Here is a 23,233-nt window from a genome sequence, read left to right as displayed (position 1 = left end):
TTGACTTCGACTGGGGTGGATCGTTGTTGTTCGCGGTGCCAAAATTGTTTACACAAAAGTTGTAAATAAATGGAACGAAAATATAAATAAATACATTTCGAAAAAGGTGCTGACGACAGCCAATGGCTATGCAAATGTATCGCGTGTGCAGTGTGTTCGTGCAAAAAGCTGTGTTCAACAGAATAATATTAAGCAAAGGCTGTGGTTTCTAATTCTCCAATTAACTGGTCCCAAAATAAAAAAAAACCCAAAATCAACGAGATCATCATCGATTCAGTCATAAAAGCACAACACAGCAGAAGCAGTAACGTCGACACGTTTCTGTTGCCGACAGGAAAAAGTCAACACCTTATAAGGCAAGTCTTATTTTAATGTGAAACATCGAATGAGAAATATACAAATATACATATTTATTTATATTTTATGTGTGGTTTGTGTTGTGGTTTGTTGCATGTCTAACAATGTTTATATGGACTCCGTTGATTTCCTTCAAATAATAATTAGTATTCTTTGCGTTTACTTTTAATTAAATGCATTTTACAAACATACAATGTTCACAATATATGCAACGTTTCTTTCACTCCCCTCCTCAACGCATATCTTCATCCTTTCTGTCTGTCTCTTTCTTTGTTTTGCCTTTCCCCATTTCCCATTTTTTGGCATTACAAGTTTTTTTTGTGGTACAAACAAATTTAAATTGGGTCAATGCATGCGTCGTTTTGCTGCTTTACTTATTTTCTTTATATATGAGGTTTTCAACGAACCAGTTTGTTAACCTTGTTTCCTTCTTTCCAAGTGCATTTGGCGCTTGACTCTTGCTTTTTGACAATTTGAGTGTTCTACTTTTGGCAACTTATCTGCGCGCGTATGTGTGTTTGCGTGTTTGTTGCCAATGACGACAAGTTAGTAGAGACAAAATAGCAAGAGAATCTTTCGAACAGCCAGAAAACGGTATTAATTTTCCTAATGAATTCTCCAGCCTAGCAACGCGCATATCTTCTTTATTCGTACTCTTTCTCTCATAAAGAATATTTTTGAATATTGAAATTCCAATTAAAACAGTGCGTAAAAACAAACAGCTGTTCGGCTCAGCCAGTGATAGTAAACGTCGTATAATATGATCAACACGCGAGTAAAAAATGTGAAATTTTTTTTTTTCGCAAACTTTTAAAAACTAAATGTAAGTATACAAATACAGAAATATATGGTTTATGTCTTATTTATGCTCTCTTTCTCTGCAGATGGCAAACGTAAACTTCTACAAGCTGCTCAATGTACCGACAACGGCAACTTTTGAAGAGCTTAAGCGCAATTATAAGCAATTAATTCTACAATGCCATCCAGATAAAATTCAACAACAAAAACAGAGTGAAGAGAGCGAAGTAGTAACTGTAACTGTAAATGCCAATGAGAACGACCCAAATCGAGAGAGTGACAACAGCAATTTTAATGCGATAAACAAGGCCTGGAATACACTAAAAGATCCCATAAAGCGTAAACTCTATGATGCCGAATTATTGCAGACCAAATTTCAAACGCACATCAACATTTATGCCACAATCACATTAAGCGACATGCAGCGCGTACAAGTTATGGACGACGAGGAGGAGGAAAGGGCTGAAACGAACAAATCAGACAAAGAGACGGCAACTCTGAGCTTTGCCTATGCGTACAATTGTCGCTGCGGCGGTCAATATGTGCTTGATGATGAGTCAGCGCAACAACAACACCAAGTACGAGAGGGAGAGAGTGAGCATCTGAAAGCAAGTGAAATGATTGTTGAGTGCAGTGAATGTTCTTTGATGATTATTGTTAAACCAGTTGCGAATAAACAATATACAGCAGATATGACTATAAATGTGTAATAAAAGATGACTAGCAATCACTATATACCGTTCTTGTTTTTTCTGTTCATTATACTATCGAATCAAGCGCTTATTGTTTTATTGTCATCACATCGCATTGATTCGTTTTATGGAATCCCAAAATGTATGTTTTATTGGTTTCTTGAACTTTTGCATGCAAAACTGAAACTGGTTGTGTTATTCGTCGTCGTCGTCGCTTGCATATTTAATGCCCTTCCTTTCTTTTGGTTTTTTCTTGTTCAACCCAAAAATGATGTAATATTTGTATTTTGAATTTGGATTGCAGACATTTTCTCATTTCCGTTGTGCAAAATACATGGTATATCCTTTTTTATTTTGTTTTGCATAAATGCTTAATGTTTACGTCTTTGACGCGTGTGAATTGCTTTTGGACTATTTTATATGGGTCACATTCAAATTACCACATCTTGTTTCCCCCAACTTGCTTTACAATAAAAGACAAACAAACTTGCCGGCAAGTGCGGGTTAATCTTATTTTTGTGATGACTCACTTTTAAAATTTACGTGGAGGATGAAAAAGAAGAGCCAGAGAGGGAGGAGGACATGTTAACATTGTAAGACGGCTATAAATTCTGTCTAACAGTCAATGTTAACTTTAACTTCATCACATAACATCACATAACATGCTTATGTTAAGATCATCTCAACAGCTGTTTGCTTAATTGCAAACGTTAAAAGATTGTTGACCTTTTAAAGAGTTTTGCAACATTAGACAAGGCAAATAGATTGGAGAAATGTTTATTCAAGTATCATTTAATTGCTATCTTTTTCGAAATTAATTGTACAGAAATAAAAGTTTAAATATAAATAAAAATTTAAATATAATAAGGGAATAAAAAATCGATAGTAAATGTTCATTCATATATTGAGGTGCACTTTTTAAGGTGTATTTTGAATATTTTATTGTCTGATTTTTGTTAGCGAAATTCAATAACCTCGACTGGGTTTTGCCGGCATATCGAGCTGTTGCTATTGCTTTTGCTGTGTTCTGATGACGTCAGCAACTGCAAGAAGATATAAAAACCATAAACCATAAGCAAATACAAAATACAAATGTATAAACAATTGCGAGAAATAGCACAACAGAGAAACAGACGCATTGGAGTGCTCATTGGAAATCCATTTGTTTATGATATTATTGCAAAGAGTAATTGAATTGATTGTTTATTTTTTCATTTTTATCAATTTATTTTCTACTGCTGTTATATGTTGGACGTCTTGGTTCATGGTATGTATGTAGATAATTAACGGTGCTTGAGCTTTCGTTTTTCATCCGCTGCGGACACCATTTGTGATAAAGCCCAGACTCGATTTCCAACGCATTAATTATGCCTGCTGACTTGTAAAACAAAAGCGGCTAAGCATGAACTTGCACACACTCATGCGCTTTTACTTACATATGTACATACATATATACAAATACTTTATAAAATCATATGTAAGTGATGTTGCTTATCCCCATTTAGCATCTTTTACTTTAATAACCTTTTGACACAAAAATCGTAAATGCTTTGCCACATTTAATGTCTATTCCTCCAAAAGCTCCCACTATCTCTCTCGCTCTCTTCGTTACGTGTTGCTATTGCTCTATTGCTTTATACATACAGACATACATCCATATGTATGTGTAAATATATGTTCAATGACCACTATTAAAACGAAGTCAACTTTAGCTCGTCAACCGTCCTCATGTATGAGTCTGTCTTCGTTTCTATCCCCGCCTCTTTCCATCACCTTCACCATCGTCAGCATTGCCTTCTACCACTTTCATTTCGTTTTCACTGCGCATTAAAGACACTCGAGCAGCTTTAATTGCTCAAGAAAATGGCAGAGGCAGACAAAAATGTATAAAACACCGACAGAAAATAACAAAAATAACAGAAACAGCAGCAGCAACAGTGCATGGCAAACGTTATGTGTCGAACTTGCGTAGAAAGCTCAAGAAGTTTGTGTGACGTAGGAAATTGCGTGGAAAATGTTGTCACTTAATGAAGGCAACATTACCAACAGTTCGTCAAACAGCAGTTAGTCATTCACTAAATCAAAACTGTGCCAAACACTTGGCTTTAGCTTCAGTCTTATTTCTTACAATAGAATAAAAATTACTCTATGCAGAGAATAGTATTTACTTCAAGACACGGTGTGTTCTTCTTTAATAGATTCTAATTAATAGTAAATACAATGTACGAATACACTTGAATACACGTAGTAGTTATTGTTCCATTATTAATTAATAATTAATAATATTGCAATTTTGAATTCAGAATTTTTGTCTATTTTTGCTAGTCTATTTTAACATATATTAGAATTTAATTTTTGATCAATTTTTATGAGGATTAAATTTTAATATTCTTCAGTATGCGTTTTTATTGAGATTAATTGCAGTTCTTTTAATTGGTCATCTAAGAAAATTGCATAAAATTATATTTAAATTAAAAAATATTTCCGATTGTTCCATCAAATTTATCATTATAATGTAAGTAATCCAAGTTATTTACTCCTAAGCAAAAAAAAAAACAGATGGTGATGCACCATTTTATAAATTTGGAGACTTCAATGGAAAAGACTTAAAATGGAAGGGCATCAATTTGACTATGTTAATATTTTGTATCTCAATATCTCATAAAAATGTTCTTTTCATTTAAAATATATTCATACTTCTGTATATATCTAAGTTTTTGTTTGCATTTTCTATATTTGATAATTTGTGCATTAAAATAGGATTTGATTTTTTAATAATAGACCTACATTTTTCTTAGTTGTTATTCAGATTAGATCGAAAAAAAAAGAGTATTGACAATTCATTAGCGTAAAGGTTTTGTAATTCCCTGCTGATTTCATCTTGTTTCTACCACACTTCATGCAATTTTTCTCTTTCTCAACTTTTTATGTCTTTCATTCGATTTTAATTACCTAAAAGTGCCAATTAATTGTTGTTGCTTCTTTTTATTTCAAACCATTCCACCTCCCCTGAGGCTTACAACAAATATGTAATGTATTGTATTCTGGTTTCTGCCGTTTTCTTCGTTCAGTGGTCGAAAGCTTCATCAATTCAAAGCTTGCTTGGAGGTGTAGCCATGTGAAAAGATGAGGAACAAGTAGAGCAGAGAATCAGTAAGAACTAAAATTGTTTTGTTGATAGGGTCGTTGGTTTTTGAATTCTATATTGTATGGTGTTGTGGTTTCAAAGAAGCTTGTAGTAGCTTTGCAGACCTGTTTGGACTTAAAGTAACAGCAACTGTTTTGTGTTTGTTTTTGCAGGAAAGCGCGTGATTCGCGCAGAAAGACTTCAATCTGGCCGGAAACGGCAGTGTCAATCCCATGAGCACCACCGGAATCACGGGCATCATTTATAACAATCCACGCAATAATAAGACTGAAAAGCCGCTGTCGGGAAAAGTAGCACAAAAAATGGCATCCACTGGCGAGATTTGGCTGCAATGGTTCTCCTGCTGTTTCCAACAGCAGCGATCCCCCTCACGCCGTCCCCATCAACGCCTGCGCATCGATCGCTCCATGATCGGCAACCCTACAAACTTTGTGCATACTGGGCACATTGGATCTGCCGATGTAGAGTTATCCGCCAACCGGCTCAATGCGATCTCAACCCAAATGCAGAGCAAGGGCGGCTACGAAACAAACTCGATACATTCGCTGCATGTAAGTTAACTGATCGATGGAAGTGAGGGCGTGGCTATCACTGAGTAATCGAGAGTTTTAATCACTTAGCACTATGAAAGTATAAAATGACATGGTTTATGATTATATACTTTAATTTGTAGTGTTTTTATTCAACAATATGTTAAGTAGTTCCATATTTGAATAACAAATTTTCAAATATATTTATTTCTAATTTTTATATAAAAACACATTTTATTATTTATATTGTAAAAGGAATATCTACGAAAAGATTCAATCAAACTGAACTATGTCCTCAAAAATATGCCTAAAAGTCTTGCGTGTTATTTAAAATTATTCATTATCGTTCATGTCAACATCAACTGTAGACTACTCATTTCTAGAACCATTTTATCCATTGTATGCGTTAGTCAACTTGTTTTCAAGCGATATGCAAATTTGCAATTTGAAACGACCAACAACACTTTAGCAAGGTGACGATCAATACAGAAAGTGTTGTTGCTAGCTGTCTGTCTGTGTTGATGTTTGCGGTGCTTTTAATAAACTAATAAGCAAGCGACCCAAGGCGAATCAATACTCACTAGAATAAAGATCGTTATACATTTTGAGAGTTATATTTAAGCGCCAACTGTAAGCGTATTAAAAAGGGGGGAATATAGTAGAATAGTATATCTGATCCTAAAAGGTAATCAGTGTCAACAGCAGATTCTATATAACCATGCATTTCTGACTACCTCTGAGAAAGTTCAAGCTTACTTAAATTAGGAATTAAGGGAGGGAAAAGAAGTATTCGGTTATATTTCATATAAGGCAAGAACAACCTTTATAGCTGGAAGAGTTCAATACACTTTGTACTGGCTGTTACAAGGTGATACAAGTGATAGTTCCACACCCAACTGAAGATTCAATTTAATTTGTCGAATTATTCACTCACGTGCGTGATATGCAGCCATTTAATTGGGGTCCGCAGTGCTGATTATATCTGACAACAACAACCTTTCTTACCGCTTCATCCCCCTCTCGCAGTTGTGCTTTGATGAGTTGTGAACAGTTTATACTCAGCCCAGCCCCAGTTAAAGTTGCATTTAACGCCACGGTCTAGTACATCATTTAAGCTGCTGACAGATACAAAAAACAATTGTTTCACTCGACTATATGTAAACTTATAATATTTTCTTTTCATTATTTAGGCCTGCTGATGAAGGAACTTTTCTACAACATGGCTACCAAATGCATTTTGTGCAATTTTCTTAAACAAAAACGACGAGAACAACAACAACTACATCAACAAGAACCATATTCATAATTCTTTGTTAAACGCGAGCGTGTTATCAGGGTGACTAAAAGAGAAAAATGCATATAGAGTAGCAGAAGGTATTGGGGCAAAGGCGGGGACGTGAGGAGAGGGGAAACAGCATTTATGGGAGCCACACACCAACCACAACAGTAAATGTGAATTGTGAATAATATAAGCGGACAATGGACTCCATGTGAGTTTGCATGTCAGAGTGTGTGTGTGTGCGGGTGTGTGTGTGTATGCGTGCCTGAGTATGAATGTATTTGTGCTACTAATCAAAAGAGAGATGAAATTCGAATTCGGCCTGTATTAATACATGACATGTGTAGCCAAACTTCAGAAGCATTTGTGAGTATTATATAGATGAAAAATCGCAAAAGATGACTGCAGATCGTCATACATTGTATATGCATACAGAGAACGAGCGAACCTGTTGTGAATCAGTTAGTCAGTCAGTCATGTACTTAATGCAATCAGATAACATTGATGATTAAACCCCAAATATTATATCGAATTGCACAAACAACAAAAATTTTAGAGAACAGAACTGCCTTACTACGCATTTTCTCACCCTCCACACACATCTAATAAATCCGATCCACATACATAACACATGTACTATATATGTACATACATGTATGTGAATATATCGTATGTATGTACGTCTACCTAGAAAAGCAATTTTACAGAGCTGATTTAGCATTTATAGAGTGTTATTTAAGAATTGACAACAAATTGTCGCACAATCATTTTTTCAAAGATATGACTAAACCCGTCAAAGTGAATAATTTAATTGTTTACGAGAACAGTATGCAATAACTTCATTTTTAGATGCGTATACATAATAACATATATTTATAGAACCCAAAACCAATAAAAAATGCAAATGTAGAACGTGTACCTTTTGTCGAATGGAGAATCCCTCATCAAACGTAAAAACTGGAGAATCTTTTCGAATTCAGTTGTATAGTAGATATTTACATACATAACTAAGAAGTAATACCATCATAACTAACGGCACATAAATCGTAAATGTTTAACGCAGCATAGACTAATTGTATAAAAAATAAAGTATTTAAGGAATAATTTATGGAAAATATATTTAAATCAAAGCAAAACAAATACATATTGGAAAGTATGTTTTTCTTTTAATTTTAAGATTTCTCTTTACAGCGCTGTCACCTCTCAGAGACTAAAATCAGTATCTCACAATTTCATTATTTTAGATCGGGATATCTCTTACGTAAATAGATTTGATATATGCCGCCCAATTTATTATTTTTTACATTTCTCAGTTTAGTCATGCACAAATAAATCTTTCGCTGGGTTCCACAAACTAATCATCATTGTCACTGCCACTGCCGCTGCCACTATCAGAGCCACTGCCGCTGCCACTGCCAGATTTGCTGCCGCTCCTGCGGCTCTCGTTGTCGCTGCCGCTGCCACTTCCACTTGCGGCACTTCCTGCTGCTCCGCTTTTGCCGCTACCAGCATCGGATTCGCTGTCCGAGTCGCGTAGAGCTTTGCTAGCCTTGGCCTTATTCACCTTTTTGCTGCGACGCGCTTCAAAATCAGAGCCCTCGTCGTCATCGGACGAGTAAATGGTTGAGGCTTTTGGTTCCGATTGACCACCGCTGCCGCCCTTCTTATAGCGATTTTTGATAGCACTAAGGCTAATGGCATTCTCGTCATCACTGCCATCATCATGTTGATAGGACGAATTGCCGCCACCGATGAGAGCTTCACCAGCGCCAGCCTTTTTCTTTTTGGGCTGCGCCTTGTGCTGAGTGCGCATCGCGAGTCGTAGCTTGGCTTCTTCCTCCTTGAGCTGTGAGTAGCGATCTGTGGTGGGATCCTTACCAACCTGAGTGAGTATCTTAATGCCACTCGTTTTGCTCGATCGATCCGCGAGAGACATAGTAATCTTCTTGTGGGTAAACGATTCGGTCGAGTGCGGACGGAATGTGAGCTTCGTCCGGAATACCGACTGTCCCTGGAGACCGGTGCCTTGGCGAATAAACAAATGGTTATGATCGCCAACCAGCGGCTGGCGATAGGCATCGAAAATCTCATTGCCCAGGTGCAGACTCATGCTGCCATCAGACCAGCGAACGAAGCGAGCATTCGACTCGCGAACCATGTCGCCTTTATTATTCATAAACTCACGCCAACGAATCGTGTTGCTCACTTTGAGCTTGATGCGCTGACGACCTTCTTCATCCATGGTTTCTTCCTCATCGATTTCATCCTCGTACGTCTCGGGATCGAATGGATGTGTAACAACGGATAAAAAATTGGGCAATTTGATGAAATGCTGCTCTTTCCCAAGATCAGCGGATATGCGTGGAATTTCTACTTCGATGCGCGTCTCGGGCAAAGGTTCTGGCTCTAGCTCCTTGGCAGCTGTTGTTTGTGTTTGTCGCGCATCTGCGTCACGGGAACGTGAGCGAGAACGGCTGCGGGAGCGGCTAACGGAACGACTACGAGACCGAGACTTGCTCAGACTGCGGCTACGTGAGCGTACTGCGCTGCCCGCTGGAGATTTGGCCGTATCATCATCGTCACTGATGTCATCCGCATCGCCAAAAATGTCCGAAGCTGCGGGAGCTTTCTTAGGCTGCATTAATTGTTAGAATTGAATTAGAGAAACAAGTAGAGAATTACTTCCTTACCGATGCATCCTCATCGCTGTCAGAGTCAATCAAGCGTGCCTTCTTCGCTTTTTTCGGCGATGTTGCATCGCTGTCGCTGCCGCTTTTGCGTTTCTCGCCATCCGAAGTACTTTGGCGACTCTGCTTCTTTCGGGACGTGCCTATCTCACTGCCAGATCCAGAGCCTGATCCGCTTCTGCTCCTGCTACGCGATGTGCGCCTAGAACGCGGTGTTCCAGACTTTGAGCGCGAACGTGATCTTGATCGAGACGGGGTTCGACTACCACTGCGACTGCGACTCTTGCTCTTCGATGCGGCACGCCGGTCATCAATTTGCAGATTGGGCGAATTTGATCGCGAATCCTCTTTGCCACTGCCGCCCGACTTGGAGCGCTTGCTGTGTGGAGTTGCGCTGCGGGAACGAGAGTGGGAGCGAGATCGAGAGCGGGAACGAGCCGGAGCCTCATCATGCTGGCTGTGTGCCGATCTGGAGCGAGACCGCCGACTGCCAGCTGAGCCAGACCGAGCACTGCGAGGTGATCCCGATACAGAACGTGATCGAGACCGCGATCCAGAGGATCTAGAGCCAGAGCGCGATCGATCGCTGCCACTCCCTGTCTTGCGACTGCCTGCTGGTGAGCTGAAACAGTGTAATATCAAATAAGCCACATAACTCAATTTACACAATTCAAATTAAAAACCAACCCCACTGCGCTGCCTTGCGGAGTGACGCTTCGACTGCCACTTCGACTGCTTCCAGAACCGGAACCTGCAATATGAGAAGTTGATAAACATATACCAGCCAATTCTATGCAATTTATATTTACCACTTTCATCATCTGAATTCGGATCAGCCATATTTTATATTGAATTATTTATTGCAAAACAGGGAAAATGCACAACTTAAAATGCCGCATGCAAAACTGTTGTCAACAATCGATTAATTCGGATCCACTGTTGTTTATAGTTGTAAATAAATTTGTACAAAATTTCAAACAACTTTTGATTATGTTAAAATCACAAAATGAAACAATTTAGTTAACACACATTATTATAATACACTATTTATTTTATTATTTGGCGTGCATTGGTCTCCTTTAAAAAAAAAGACACCAAGACAACCCTGGTGGCTGTGAGAACGCTACTATCGCATATATCGATAACATTGCAACATCGATAAAAATTATCCGTCCCCGTCTTTTGTGTGTTTGTATTCGTATGTGACGAGCCACAAAAGTTTTTTGCGGAACATTTTTTGTGTACATTTTAAGCGTTTTTCGAGCGCACAAAAATTGATTATAGCATTGCAATTGTAAATTTAAGGCATTTGCCTGTGTTTAATTAAAGTGCGGTCGATTGTGCACAACGTGAAAGGTGCATTGATTGTCAAGCGAATTTACCCCAAATTCGCGTTCGGGTGAAATTTCAATGAACTGAGAAAACAAAGACAGACACACACACACAGTGGAAGCAGAGCAAAAAGCAGCAGCAGAAGAAGAAGCAGAGGCAACAGCGCAATAGCGAACAATTATTTACTTACAAACATATTATACATAAGTGGAAGCAAAACAATTCATAAACCCATAAAACATTTCGAAACACCAACTAAAACGCGTACACTCAAGTTTTACACAATTGTGGCCCCTAAAGCAGAAATCCAACTTGTTTAATCGCCGCCGCTTTTCTGCAAAGGCAAAGAAAGGAACGCATGTAAAAAAAAAGAAAAAGAAGAAAAAACCTTCGGTACTTCTTCCTTCTTTCTCGGGCAAGTACGACGAAGTAAAGTTCACCATCACATTGTTATAGACAGCGCGTGTGTGTGCTTACATCCATATATATATACATATTTATATATATGAAATATACATAGGGACGACAAGGCGCGGAAAAATACCAACTAACCTCTTCGCCACACCGCACTTTGCGCATCATTATTCTATATCGACGGCATCGACGTGGGTGAATGTGTATTAGTTAATGCGTATGCGTGAGCGTGTATCCTAAATGTACTGTTGTGTGAGAGTGCCATTTATTTGTAACTGTTAAAACAACATCAAGTGATCTAAAAAGCATTCGGAATTAAAATTTAACGTTAACATAAACAACCTCAGTTGTTAATACTGCAGCTGGGGCAAATAAACGGCGCTAGGACGACGACGACGGCAGCGGCAGCGCGTCTTTGTCAGCAACAAAAAAAAAAGTCCCAGTCGCTTTGGAATGTTAAATGCGGTGAGAACAAAACATTCAGTGTATGTTGTTGGTAGTAGCAGAAGTTGGCAAACAGCAGTAGCAGTAACAGTGGAATCAGCATTATCATCCAACGTTCATTTAGGTAAGTTGTATATTTGTTTCTTCGCCCTCGTCTCCATCTTCATCATGTTGTTGCTATTGGTACTTAATGCTGCTTTCAAGGCTAACCCTGAATGCCTGTACGCTAATTGGTCAAAGTTGAATTCGTAGCTAGTTAGTTTGCTGTAAGCGAAAATAGTGTTGTAAAATGCACGTTGCTGGTCAGCTGATGAAGTTACAAACAGCGATCAACAGCATCGACTGATGCTGTGTAAATACAATAAGAACCACAGACGAGTTCGTAAAAATTGTAAAAGGCTGTTTTCGAGATTGGCAACAGCACCCATACAAATGCATAAGCAATTTAAAATTCGTTTTGCAACTGCATGTGTGAGTGTTTCATCTCTTGTATTTCGTACACGCACACTACTACGAGTGCCCATCAGACAAGTGCATGGCGGCTCCTTTTTTTATTTCTGTCTTCCATTTCACCAGCTCACTTATTTCGCATCCTGTCATTCTGGTTTAGAGAACAAAATACTTGCCCTTACAAATATGTATCACTAAATGCGAATTGCATTTAATTTTTTGACAGTTGGTTGCGCAGCCATTAAATCTGAAAACAGTGTTGTAAAATGCATACGACATTGTTTACCTGCGTATTAAGTACTCGATTCACATTATCTCCCACTTTTATTATTCTAGCTGTAACAGCTAAACAGCTTTATTACGTCTGAACGACTGATTAGTTTTTATTGTTCAGCCTGTATGTACGATAAGCGTTATGTAAAGTTCCAGCGACCTTGGCTTTAATATCAGCAATAGTAGCTTAAATAAAAATCACTTGCATATCAATGATAGTATGAAAGTAAAGAAAACCTCGATTTAGGGACTTATTCATATTTTTTTAAACGCAGCATATGTTGTGATTCGTTTTTTGATTTGACGAGCAACAAGAAATTGTCTATCTATATCTAAATGCTACCAGTTTGTTATCATAAGCGCTCTGGTTGCTGTTTGTTAGCTCTCCTTCGATCTAAATGAGTCATTGTCATAGCACACCTCTTGTCTACTTATTTAATTTAACTCACCCTAGCGATAAACAATAGCCGGCCTCGAATTTTTTTGTGCTGCATCTGTTGTTGTTGTCCAATTGGGTGTCGTTTTGGGTTCGCGCCAAAAGCAACGGCAACAGTGCATTGAATAAATGTTCGATAAACATTGCAATCCAGCGATAAATATCGTTTGGTTCCTTTTGGGGGGGTAGCTATAAAATCGATAAAAATATAACAATTTTTATATCAATTGCAACTTCATGATGCTCGGTATCACCAATCAACTGCATAAATATTTGTTTCTTTTTAATTAATTTTGGTATTTTGTATATTATTTAGATTATGGCGAATTTAAATTTTCAACAACCCCCGAGAAGCATAGCAAACGCAGCTTTAACGGGCCGAACAACAGGCGGCTTTGGTGGTAGCTCTATGTCTGGTCATGTAACACCTACGTCCGGCATGTTTCAAACCGGTAAGTTATTTAATTAACTAACTAATTAAGTAGATTAAAGAACCTAAATTTATTTAATGTTGCAGCAGATTTCGCCACCTCCTATCCAGGCGCCACGAATTACGGTCAACAAACACAACAACCGCAACAGTTATCGCCAAATCGCAATGCGCAGTTATCGGTCGGCGGTCCCGCCTTATCGAGTGGCAATCGAACTTCGAATCTATTTGGCCAGCGGCCGTTCGTGGAGCGTCGTGCCATGCAGGGTTTGGGCAGCGGGCCCATGGTGAGTGCTACAAAATCATTCTGTGCTTCATATTCATCATTAATCACTTTGTGCAAAAATTATATTTTGCAGTCGAACATGGGCAACTTTATGCAGTCCGGCCGCGGCGGCTATGGAACAGGTGGCGGGGGCGGTGGGGGTGGTCCTTTAAATAACTTTCATGTGTTCGGTGGTGGTGGCAATGGGGCTGACGCATCAACGCCAGCGCTGCTCGATCCAACAGAGTTTCCATCCTTAACGAATGCACGCGGTCAGAATGATCAAACACTGCCCCAATCGAATCCCCTCCAGCCGCCGGGCAGCAAACCCTACGGTAATTTCTTTACCTCTTGTGAGTTCAAATCAAAAATCCAACTTTATTTAATTTTAATTTCTGTTACAATGTCTTGTCATAAGATTATAATTGGTTATGGTTTTGGTTAAGGCTTCTTATGGTATAGTTATGAAGGTATAATTATATTGATGTTTATATATATTTCTACTAGCATATATAAACATAATTATGTATATAATTAGTCACTTTGAACCGTAGTTACTGCGCTAATTTTGAAATATGTCTGTTTGGTATTCGGATTGGTTTCAGTACATCCAATGTTTTCTGTTTTAATACTATTAGATCCATTCCCGGACTAATTTAAATTTTGAATTTTGAGAAGTTGTTGGGATTTGGTACTTGTGAACACGATATAGCACGATCGATCAATAAGATAGTTCTCCACGTTACTTGGACTGAGTTAAACATCAGGACTGTAAAACCAATTTTATTGTATTGTAAAGCGAAAATATTGTGGTGTTTGTAATAATCTTTTGGTATAGAATTTGTATGTGAAACGTTCGTTGTAAATTGTTGCATTTTTGTCCCCGATTACAAATAGTTCATATTTCTTTTTGTGTTTACTCATTCAACTGATCGAGTTTTGATGCTCCTTGCAGTCGGCATGGTGAAACAACCGACGTCGGAGCAGTCGGAATTTACGATGTCTAACGAAGACTTTCCAGCGTTACCGGGCACCCAGAATTCGGATGGCACAACGAACGCGATAGGCAGCAGCAGCGGTGGCATTGGAAACGCGGCTGGTGGCGGCGGCATTGGTGGGAGTGGCATTGCAGAGAACAATCTCGATGGCACGGAAAAGACGATGAATTCCATTGTGGTCAGCGGCGGAGGTTCAAGTGCTGCTAGTGCAGTTGTTGGGGGCAATGGGCTTGGTGCCGTTGGCAGTGGACTTGGCGGTGTTGTTGTTGGAGGTGGCGGCGGCGGCAGTAGTGGAGCAAGTGGAGTTGGTAGTGCTACGCATGTAGGGCTAGTTGGCTCTGGCGGAGGCGGCGGTGGTGTCAATAGCGTCACCGGGCAAAATGCTATGATGGGCGTTGGCGGAGGACTTGGCAGCGGAGCTGGCGGCGACCATATGAACGATAATTCCAGCAATGATAAGCTTGTGAAAAGCGGCGTACAAACATCGCCAGATGGTAAGCGTACAATAGAAATGTGTAAAACTGAATCTAACAAAACTTCCATCATCAAACTGTAATAGGCAAGGTCACAAATATACCAGCGAGCATGGTGAACAATCAGTTTGGCATGGTAGGTCTGCTGACATTCATAAGAGCAGCCGAAACGGATCCCAATCTGGTGACATTATCGTTGGGCACGGATTTAACGGGCCTGGGATTAAATCTAAATTCACAAGAGAGTTTGCATCCAACATTCGCTGGACCGTTCGTGGAACAGCCCTGCAGGTGACTATAGGATTCTTGATCTGGTTGAAGGGCTTCATATTAATTATGTCGAATGATTTGTAATCCACAGAGCACAAGACGTTGAATACAACGTGCCACCCGAATATCTGATCAATTTTGCGATTAGAGATAAGCTCACAGCGCCGGCATTAAAAGTGCTGCAAGAAGATCTGCTCTTTTTCCTCTTCTATACAAACATCGGCGATAAAATGCAATTAATGGCAGCTTCTGAATTGTAAGTGGCTCTTCAAAGTAGAAGCATATTTTTTGCGAGAGTGAATTAATCATTTTATCGTATGTTTAGGCATAGTCGCGAATGGCGATATCATGTGGAGGAGAAGATTTGGATAACTCGAATTCCTGGCATTAATCAATATGAAAAAAATGGTACAAAAGAGCGTGGCACCTTCTATTACTTTGATGCGCAAAGTTGGAAACGTTTGTCCAAGGTTTTCCAAATAGATGCCGAGAAATTAGATAAATGTCCCAATGTAAGTGCGTTTATGAATGGAAAGTCTGTATAATAATAATAAAAACGAAAAAATTTAAAAAGTAAAACAAAACTTCTGCAAAACTTTGTTTTTATTATTGGTATAGTTGTGCAGTATTGAAAATTCTGTTTTTGACGTTGTGGGTTTTGATATTTTTGTGGGAAATAACATAAATAGTATTTGCATAAAGGATGGTTTACAATAAATAGCCTATTTAAAAACTCGTCAATCAAATTTGAAGCTATGGAAATTTTGCTGTTAATATGCAAGTGAGCTTCTATCGGTTAGATTTGCATTTGAAAATAAATAGGTTTTTTGGGAATAGTTAAAAATTAAAAAAAAAAAAAAAAAAAATTATGTCAGCTATCCCAGGGATGAAAGTCAGAATAATATATGTACATATGTCTTTAACCCTATAAACTATATTCATACGTATGTATACTCTTCATCAGCGTCAACAGCTAGGACAATACAGTTATGTCTGAACTCAGATTGTGGGCTACAAAATATACAAAATACATACATATATATGTATGTACATATATGGTTGCTATAAGTTCATCTTAAGCTTCTTTTGTCTTCATAAGTATGGTGAAAAGAAGCTTGGAAGTGAAGATTACAGTAATATGTTATTTAAAAAAAAAACATTCACGAATTTATCAATATGCAAAAATTGTATTGCGATATACATACATATATACTTATGTTAAGTTTTAACAGAATATTGCAATTAACAGCCGAACAGAAAAAATAGTTCCTAAGACCGTTCTGGTTCCGTGAACGAATTGCAGCGACGCTGCCAATATACTGTAAAGTGTAACCAGGTGGGGATTAATCTGTCGTTGGTATATCTCTTTGGCGCCAAATCAAATATTTTACAAATGTTAATTGCATCTTAGCACAGTTCTTTACTACACAAAGTAATCTTATACCAAAATATATTCTGTAATTTATAAATATTCTTCCTGATTGGCAAAAGAAACTATGTTGAAATAATTTTAAAAAAATCGAATTATCGATAAACTAATCAACGATGATTTCTGTTTGCAATCAATTAAAAAATCTAAAGCATAATATTCCAATATTATACATTTTTAATTTTGTGCATATTAATGAACATTGTAGTATCTCTTTTGTATATTGCTAAAATAATGTTGTTTTCAATGGTCAGCTTATTTGTAACATCACACGCTAAGACTGAAGCTGCGTAATCAGCTTAAAATTAAAGTAAACAAATTGCGGATGCGCCTTCTGCTCAAATTCAAATTTAAATTAAATTCAACTCTAAACACAAAAAGAAAAATTTAAAAGGCAGAAAAATGAACACCCCAGGAGTTAGCTTGTTCCAGGGAGCAGAGACCTTAAAAGTCAACTCAACGCTGGAGCGGCAGGAAGAAGAAGAAGCGTTGCAGGATCAAAAAAGGCGTGAAGCGGAGGTAAGTAGATGATGACGACCCGCCTCTTTATGTTTTCAGTTTTCTTGTATATTGTAGCTGGGTAATTTATTGGAGAATGCTTTTGATGATTTGGATGTCGACGACAACGAGAGCACCATTGACTCCACTACAAATTTTCCGTCAAATCTCTTGTCACCTTTGCCGGCGCTTCCACCGGCACAACCCCAACACCAACAGCAATTAGATTATGCAAATGGTAGCAATGAAATGCATAAGCTGAAAATGCTATTGGAGTCGAAGACCCACGAGCTGAGTAACATCAACAAGCTAGCAACGGAGGCGCAAAAGAAAACAAACGATTACCTTAAGCGTGTAACCATCACAGAGGCGGAGCTCGAGCGGGCGCGACGGGAGAAGCAGCATGCCCACGAATTGCTCGTCGACAGCAAGGAGAAGTGTTCACATCTCGAGGATGATGTTGCCAAACTCCGTAGTGATAAAAAGAAGCTAGAGGCAGAAAACACACAGCTGGTGGGCAAGCTGGAGACGGCACAAACGCTACTGGACGATGTGCAGCGCAAGTACGCGATGGTCGAACGTGATCTGCACAGACATGACGACCACACTGCCGAGCTACGACTGAAACAGCTGGAAGAGCAGCATCGCGCTCAGTCGGAGCTAAGCCAACATCAGCTAAGTCAGTTGACGGATCAGCTGGATAAGAAGCAGCAGGAGCTTGACCAAATGCACATGCGCTATAATGCGCTGCAGTCGAGCCATGAGACCATGCTGCTGGACAAGGCCGACAAGATCAACGAGCTAAATACGGCGCTGGATGTAGCGCAGCGTCGCTGCAACCAATTGACAGCCACTCCCACCTTTGAGGCGGAGTATACGCGTCAGCAGCAATGTATCGCCGATCTGCACAGGCAGATGGGCAACATGGAGCAGACGATTGCCGAGTTGACGGATCGCTTGCATGGCACCTCGGCTGAGATGGATTTAATGGACACACTTATGCAGCAGCACCAATCAGATGTATCAGAGTCCCCAAGTCAAGCCAAGCTGCAGTTACCAGCTAATCAGCTAATGGTGAGCACACCATCGAATCCTGTTGAACGTCTCAGCAAATTCAAACAGGATCTGTACCGCACCTTTGGCATGATGAAGAGCAAACGGGAAGAGGTGCGCAAGTTGGAGAAGCAGCTAGATGAGCGAAATATTGAATTGCGTTCGCAACGCAATATTGAGAACAAAATGCTGGTGGAGTTGGCCACCATGAAGGACGACAATATGCGCCTGGAGTCCAAAGTGAAAGTGTTGCAGGATCAATTAGAGGAACGGCAGCAGAATGCTTCACTCAGTGACAGAAAGTTCCACAGTGATCTTGAAGAATTGACAAAGGAGCGTCAAGAGATCGAAAAGCGTTTGGAGAAAGCTAATATGGAGTTGGATGAGTTGCGACGCGAGCATGAGAAGCTGCAGCGTCAACACAATGAGCTTAAAGATGAGAATAGCCAGCTGCGAACGCGTTCAACGGCTGATAACTTGTTGTTGGAGCTGGAGCGGCACAAGATACTGCTGAAGGATTCCAGGGGCGAGGTGGATCGCTTAAAGAAATTGTACACCGACATTGCCAACGACAAGGAAAGTCTCAGTTATCAGCTGCGCAAACTAAGTGAATTGGATAGCTCGAAGGAGCTGCAAGAGCAGCGTCAACAGTTGGCGCAACTTCAGTGCAATCTGCAGCTGGCTGAGCTCAAAGCACAGGAGCTGGCCAAGCTACTCGAAGCGGAGAAGCAACGGCATGAACGAGATCTCGAGACGGTGCGCTTGAAATACGAAAAACAGAAACTCGACCTAGAAAAGATATCCCAGGAAGGTGCGACGGGTAATTGCAGCAAATGCAGCGAACAGCTAGCTGAGATTACCAAGGTGAGTTTTGATGAAAACATTAGACTGTGTGCTGACTATTAATCTTCAATTGCAGATGGAAATCCAGATGCTCAAGTTGCAGAATCTTAGCTCGTTGCAGGCAAAGCAACTTACGGAGCTGTCCTCTGAATTGGATCAATTAAAATCAGTTAAGTTGGAACTTGAGGAGAAGTTAAAGCTGCAGCAGCATTACGACAGTCCGGTGCCACAAGCGGGAGCCGCTGGTGATGCTGGAGCGGGAGCGGAAGAAGGCTCAGCATCGCTAGAGTTCTCTCAGACACGTGTCAAACAAATCGAGCAGCGAGTGCGTGATGAGATGGCCAAATTGTTTGCCGCCGAGTTGAAGCGTTCATCGACGCGTCTGCAGCAGGCGGAGGAGCGTAGTTTGTGTCTGCATCGTGACTATCAGCTGGTTTGTCGCGATCTGATGCAGCGCCAAACCGAGGTGGATTTGCTCAAAGAAACAATACTTGCGGAGCGCGATCAAATAAAGGAGCTGCTGTGTGACAAGGATGAGAAGCAGAAGCAAATGCTGCAAAAGTGTCACGACGAGTTGCAGGCAAAAAATCAGCGCATTGCAGACTTGATACGTGAAATGGACGAGCAACATGCGAGCATCGAATCGGAGCGGTGCTCCATGCGAGCCCTAATGACAGAATGGAATAAACAAAAGGATACGATGGGACAGTTGGAGGAACACTGGCAGCAGAAGATGCAGACACTGCACGAAAGCAACGAGGAGACGCTGCGCATTGCCGAGAAGCGTTATCAGAGCGCCAAGCGAACTGCCCAAAATTATAAGCTCTATGCTGACGACAAGGATGCTTACATGAAACGCGAGCTCGATCGCATCAAGCAGGAGTATCACGATTCGTTAGCCATGATTAAGGCGAAAATGCATCAGCATTTACAAAGCAAGCAACTGCAGCAGCAACAGGAATATCAGGTACCGAAGGCCAAAACTAGTACGAAGAATAAGGAGAATGAACCCAGCAATCGGTAGTTATATTATCTATGCCAAGTGTATTCCAAATTGCAGGTGACACAATTGTTAAAAAGAAATATATAAATACATTCCTTATTGATCACTAATTAGCATTAGATTTACTCAGCTGGGCCCAGCATTTGTGCAAGACCTCAAAGAATCTGTCGATCTCCGCTTTGGTGACTCCCAGTGTAGCAGCCACTGTCAAGTATGGCACTTTCAGTTGCTCGTCTCGATGCGAACCGAAATCTAGAAATGCAATTAATTATAGTATGGAAATCATATAATTTGTAATTATTTCTGCTCACTTTTGAATTCGTAGCCATCGATGCACTTCACGTCTCCAGGGGGCACAACTCGTGCGCCGGAGACTCCGCGTGTGTACAGCATTGATCCCAGTTCAGTGAGAGCATTGCGATGGTCTCCAGGATTAGCACATAATGAGCTCAGTGTGAGAGCTAACGAAATACCGTTATTTGCGCACTGAGGCACAATTTCGCCGGCTTGGGCAGCAAATTCCTGCAGTCGGTGTTGCAAATATTCAAAGTTGTGATTGCGCTCTAACAGAAGAGATTCGTAACCACTCCGACCGAGCGAGAGCAGCGTCATGAGGACATCCAGAGACTGTGAGCTGCTAGCGCGACCTGCATAGCAGCTGCCCAGATGCTTCAGCATTGCCTCATCACCGGTGGCCACAATTGCGCCACCAACTGGCACTAGAAGATTCTTGTCCGAGCTCTGCACAATGTAATCGATGCGTCCCGTGTTTAAGGCCTTCTCTAATTGCGCAACTATTGGCTCACATTGCAGTCCATAAGCATTGTTAACGATATGCGGCAACGCCATTTGCTTGGCCAGCTTCGCCAGTTCCACGACGTTGTCAATGTTGCGAGGAGCAAAGCAGCTAGTGGTCGTATATAGACAAAGGATATTTTCGGCGTCCAGCTCATCGATTTCTTTCCGAAACTTGGCCACATCTGTGACCAAGGACTGCGCCTTATCCAGCAGCAAAGTCTCGATGATAATTGGATGCAAACCTGCAACGGTGATAGCCTTAAAACAGGATTTCTGATCAATACGTGACCAGAGAACCAAGCGTGCATTAGGTCGCTGTTTGCTAAGCGCCAAGAGGCACAAAGACAAAGTCATGCCGGTGGCCATTGGCACCAGGAGGCAGCCACGACAACTTCGCATGCCCAGCGTTTGCAGCAGATCCACCAGCAGCGCGTTTGTCAAATTGGCCAGAAGCGTGGAGCCGGCGGCTTTTGGTTGCGCCTCAAGCAGATCCCCAGAGCGACCGATGCCATGTCCGAAGTTGTAATGACGTCGAGCAACCAGATCTAATAAAAATTTCAAAGCATTTTCTATAATGTTTATTGTTGAATGTATCAATCTACTTACTACAAGCAATGCGCGCTTCTCGCTCGCCCATACCAATATTGTGGCTGAAGTTGTTGCTATCGAGTGTGGCCAATTCATGGACCAGAGCTTCGATTTCCACATCTTTCCAACCATGTTTTGGCAATTTACGCTACAAATTAAATTTTTATTGAGATCAGTAATTGCCGTTTTCACATTTGTTTACCTTTTCTAGCAATTCCTTAAAGTTTTTTTGTCTCTGGCGCCGCGCTGCCAAGGATAGCTGCAAATAGTTGTCGGGCACCAGTTTCCCAGGTATTTTTATGTCTTCGAAATTCATTTTATGATCTTGTTCTTTTGGGCTATATATTACCAACATACCCTTGATCAACACTCAATGAATACACTGAGATGATTTGGACACCCACTTTGCAAAAACTTTTCCTTTGAGAAATCTGAGCATTATCGATATATTTAGAAGTATCGCTTTTGATGATGGTGCACTAATCGTTATTACTTTAAACTAATTAAAATAAAATTCATTGGTTTTTTCTTTAATTCGTATTTTTTGTCAGGCTTATTAAATTAGGTGGGAAAGACGAGGAGTTGTAGACCATTCTGATATTATGCGTTGAACACCTCGGTTCTTTAATAAAAAAGTAGGTTCGAGCGTAAAAGAACAGAGAACAGTGGAAATAGTGCATTACTACAGAGCTTATCAATGCCTCTAGACGGGCAAAGCACCGTTATTCGCTGTCCTTAGTGTGTTGTCTTCGTACTTGCGTTAGCTGCTGCAGTCGTTGGAAGTTGAAAAAGTGTGCAGTTCACCAAAAATTATTATTATTAAAAGTGCACCGCTAAAATCAAAATAATACTTGTCTTGTTAATAGTATTAAGTATGTTAAATCCAAAACAAATGCAGAATAAAAAAAATGTATAATATAGCCCTTCTAGAGACGGTATTGGTAAAATTCGGTAAACAAAATTATAAGGTAAGTTTAAAAGTGGATGAGCTCAAGGCACATTTCAGCTAAAGTAATTGTTTCAATAAACATGTAATCAGAAACAGATAAACGACGATGTAAGCTATTATTTCCTTTCAATGTGGAGATTAAGAATTTTTTTAATTTAATTGATTTTAGAATTGCTGCTTACAAGGCTGCGTTTATTAGATTCCATGCTGCCTGCATAGGTTTGTGTAACTTTGAGCGGAAGTAGTCTTCCGTTGGCGAACCTATTGTCATCCTCAACTTCGATTGCATCGAACCTTAAATACACAAGAACAAACTCAAAGCACTTGCTGAGAATAATATAGACCATGCTAAGGAAAGCACAAATGCCGACTTTTAGGATCGGTTTGCGCCACTGATCCAAAACCACCTCTTTTCAAAAAAGATGTTGTGACGCCAAACGAACTTATTGATTGGTAGATCTTTGATGAAAAAGCCGTCTAGAAAACTTGAAGCGTTTTTGGCAGCCTTGTATTTGTTTTTGCAATAATGTTATTGTGTTTGTTTTATGTGAGTAAATTGTAGATGAACTAGTCGGATGAAAGCCACGATAATATTTTGTTAAAGTACTCGACTTGAGCTCTAGGCGGAACTTGAATGTTATTCTGTGGCAGTTTTTACTAGAAATCAACATATGGGTAATTCCATGGCGAAATTTGTCCCGTGCGAGACTTTTTACAGTGCACTGCAGTGAAAATAACATAAACTGAAACAATTTTAAAAATAAGTGAATGTTATTCTTAAAGCTCTAGATAAGCA

The 23,233-nt window shown here is 40.0% G+C and overlaps 6 protein-coding genes across 10 annotated transcripts; 4 read left to right on the top strand and 2 right to left on the bottom strand.

Moving 5' to 3' along the window:
• Nucleotides 1-218: 218 nt before the first annotated feature.
• LOC133838276 (CDC42 small effector protein homolog) lies at nt 219-7,716 on the top strand. Its single transcript, XM_062269338.1, has 3 exons — nt 219-356; nt 5,148-5,546; nt 6,716-7,716. Exons 2-3 carry the CDS (start codon nt 5,208-5,210, stop codon nt 6,722-6,724), a joined length of 348 nt encoding a protein of 115 aa, XP_062125322.1. The 5' UTR covers nt 219-356; nt 5,148-5,207; the 3' UTR covers nt 6,725-7,716.
• On the top strand, nt 224-1,897 carry LOC133838273 (DPH4 homolog). 2 transcript variants are annotated; one of them, XM_062269336.1, is made up of 2 exons: nt 224-356; nt 1,242-1,897. In XM_062269336.1, exon 2 carries the CDS (start codon nt 1,242-1,244, stop codon nt 1,863-1,865), a length of 624 nt encoding a protein of 207 aa, XP_062125320.1. In that variant the 5' UTR covers nt 224-356; the 3' UTR covers nt 1,866-1,897. The 2 variants fall into 2 exon arrangements, with proteins under 2 accessions (XP_062125320.1, XP_062125319.1); XM_062269335.1 differs by lacking the exon at nt 224-356 and adding an exon at nt 1,057-1,180.
• On the bottom strand, nt 7,415-10,556 carry LOC133838267 (another transcription unit protein). The gene is made up of 4 exons (XM_062269325.1): nt 10,301-10,556; nt 10,179-10,242; nt 9,495-10,113; nt 7,415-9,439 (listed from the first exon to the last, which is right to left on the bottom strand). Exons 1-4 carry the CDS (start codon nt 10,329-10,331, stop codon nt 8,159-8,161), a joined length of 1,995 nt encoding a protein of 664 aa, XP_062125309.1. The 5' UTR covers nt 10,332-10,556; the 3' UTR covers nt 7,415-8,158.
• Nucleotides 10,557-10,688: 132 nt separating this feature from the next.
• Nucleotides 10,689-15,863, top strand: LOC133838268 (regulator of gene activity). Of its 4 annotated transcripts, none has more exons than XM_062269330.1 (8): nt 10,689-11,805; nt 13,157-13,292; nt 13,361-13,557; nt 13,630-13,870; nt 14,491-15,027; nt 15,093-15,297; nt 15,368-15,532; nt 15,602-15,863. In XM_062269330.1, the coding sequence occupies exons 2-8, from the start codon at nt 13,160-13,162 to the stop codon at nt 15,819-15,821; spliced, it is 1,698 nt and encodes a 565-aa protein (XP_062125314.1). In that variant the 5' UTR covers nt 10,689-11,805; nt 13,157-13,159; the 3' UTR covers nt 15,822-15,863. The 4 variants fall into 4 exon arrangements, with proteins under 4 accessions (XP_062125314.1, XP_062125313.1, XP_062125312.1 ...); XM_062269329.1 differs by having other exon boundaries at nt 13,358-13,557; XM_062269328.1 differs by having other exon boundaries at nt 10,690-11,805; nt 13,630-13,888.
• A 971-nt stretch (nt 15,864-16,834) lies between these two features.
• Nucleotides 16,835-20,212, top strand: LOC133836224 (myosin-2 heavy chain, non muscle). The gene is made up of 3 exons (XM_062266590.1): nt 16,835-17,224; nt 17,282-19,120; nt 19,176-20,212. Exons 1-3 carry the CDS (start codon nt 17,108-17,110, stop codon nt 20,121-20,123), a joined length of 2,904 nt encoding a protein of 967 aa, XP_062122574.1. The 5' UTR covers nt 16,835-17,107; the 3' UTR covers nt 20,124-20,212.
• Nucleotides 20,096-21,913, bottom strand: LOC133836226 (O-phosphoseryl-tRNA(Sec) selenium transferase). The gene is made up of 4 exons (XM_062266591.1): nt 21,691-21,913; nt 21,507-21,636; nt 20,414-21,445; nt 20,096-20,354 (listed from the first exon to the last, which is right to left on the bottom strand). Exons 1-4 carry the CDS (start codon nt 21,841-21,843, stop codon nt 20,209-20,211), a joined length of 1,461 nt encoding a protein of 486 aa, XP_062122575.1. The 5' UTR covers nt 21,844-21,913; the 3' UTR covers nt 20,096-20,208.
• Between the last annotated feature and the right edge of the window lie 1,320 nt (nt 21,914-23,233).

Source organism: Drosophila sulfurigaster, chromosome 2R (assembly GCF_023558435.1).
Source record: "Drosophila sulfurigaster albostrigata strain 15112-1811.04 chromosome 2R, ASM2355843v2, whole genome shotgun sequence".
Taxonomy (NCBI): Eukaryota; Metazoa; Arthropoda; class Insecta; order Diptera; family Drosophilidae; genus Drosophila; species Drosophila sulfurigaster.
This window is presented reverse-complemented; position numbering and strand designations above follow the sequence as displayed.

Bases quoted from the DNA above. Each gene is read 5' to 3' on its own strand.
- LOC133838273 (XM_062269336.1), top strand. From the start codon at position 1,242: ATGGCAAACGTAAACTTCTACAAGCTGCTCAATGTACCGACAACGGCA.
- LOC133838276 (XM_062269338.1), top strand. From the start codon at position 5,208: ATGAGCACCACCGGAATCACGGGCATCATTTATAACAATCCACGCAAT.
- LOC133838267 (XM_062269325.1), bottom strand. From the start codon at position 10,331: ATGGCTGATCCGAATTCAGATGATGAAAGTG. The intron at 10,243-10,300 runs GTAAATATAAAT...CTCATATTGCAG, and splicing joins GAATTCAGATGATGAAAGTG to GTTCCGGTTCTGGAAGCAGT. The intron at 9,440-9,494 runs GTAAGGAAGTAA...CAATTAATGCAG, and splicing joins ACAGCGATGAGGATGCATCG to CCTAAGAAAGCTCCCGCAGC.
- LOC133838268 (XM_062269326.1), top strand. From the start codon at position 13,160: ATGGCGAATTTAAATTTTCAACAACCCCCGAGAAGCATAGCAAACGCA. The intron at 15,028-15,092 runs GTAAGCGTACAA...AAACTGTAATAG, and splicing joins CGTACAAACATCGCCAGATG to GCAAGGTCACAAATATACCA. The intron at 15,533-15,601 runs GTAAGTGGCTCT...TCGTATGTTTAG, and splicing joins TTAATGGCAGCTTCTGAATT to GCATAGTCGCGAATGGCGAT.
- LOC133836224 (XM_062266590.1), top strand. From the start codon at position 17,108: ATGAACACCCCAGGAGTTAGCTTGTTCCAGGGAGCAGAGACCTTAAAA. The intron at 17,225-17,281 runs GTAAGTAGATGA...TGTATATTGTAG, and splicing joins AAAAAAGGCGTGAAGCGGAG to CTGGGTAATTTATTGGAGAA. The intron at 19,121-19,175 runs GTGAGTTTTGAT...CTTCAATTGCAG, and splicing joins AGCTAGCTGAGATTACCAAG to ATGGAAATCCAGATGCTCAA.
- LOC133836226 (XM_062266591.1), bottom strand. From the start codon at position 21,843: ATGTTGGTAATATATAGCCCAAAAGAACAAGATCATAAAATGAATTTC. The intron at 21,637-21,690 runs GTAAACAAATGT...TTTAATTTGTAG, and splicing joins TTAAGGAATTGCTAGAAAAG to CGTAAATTGCCAAAACATGG. The intron at 21,446-21,506 runs GTAAGTAGATTG...AATTTTTATTAG, and splicing joins AGAAGCGCGCATTGCTTGTA to ATCTGGTTGCTCGACGTCAT.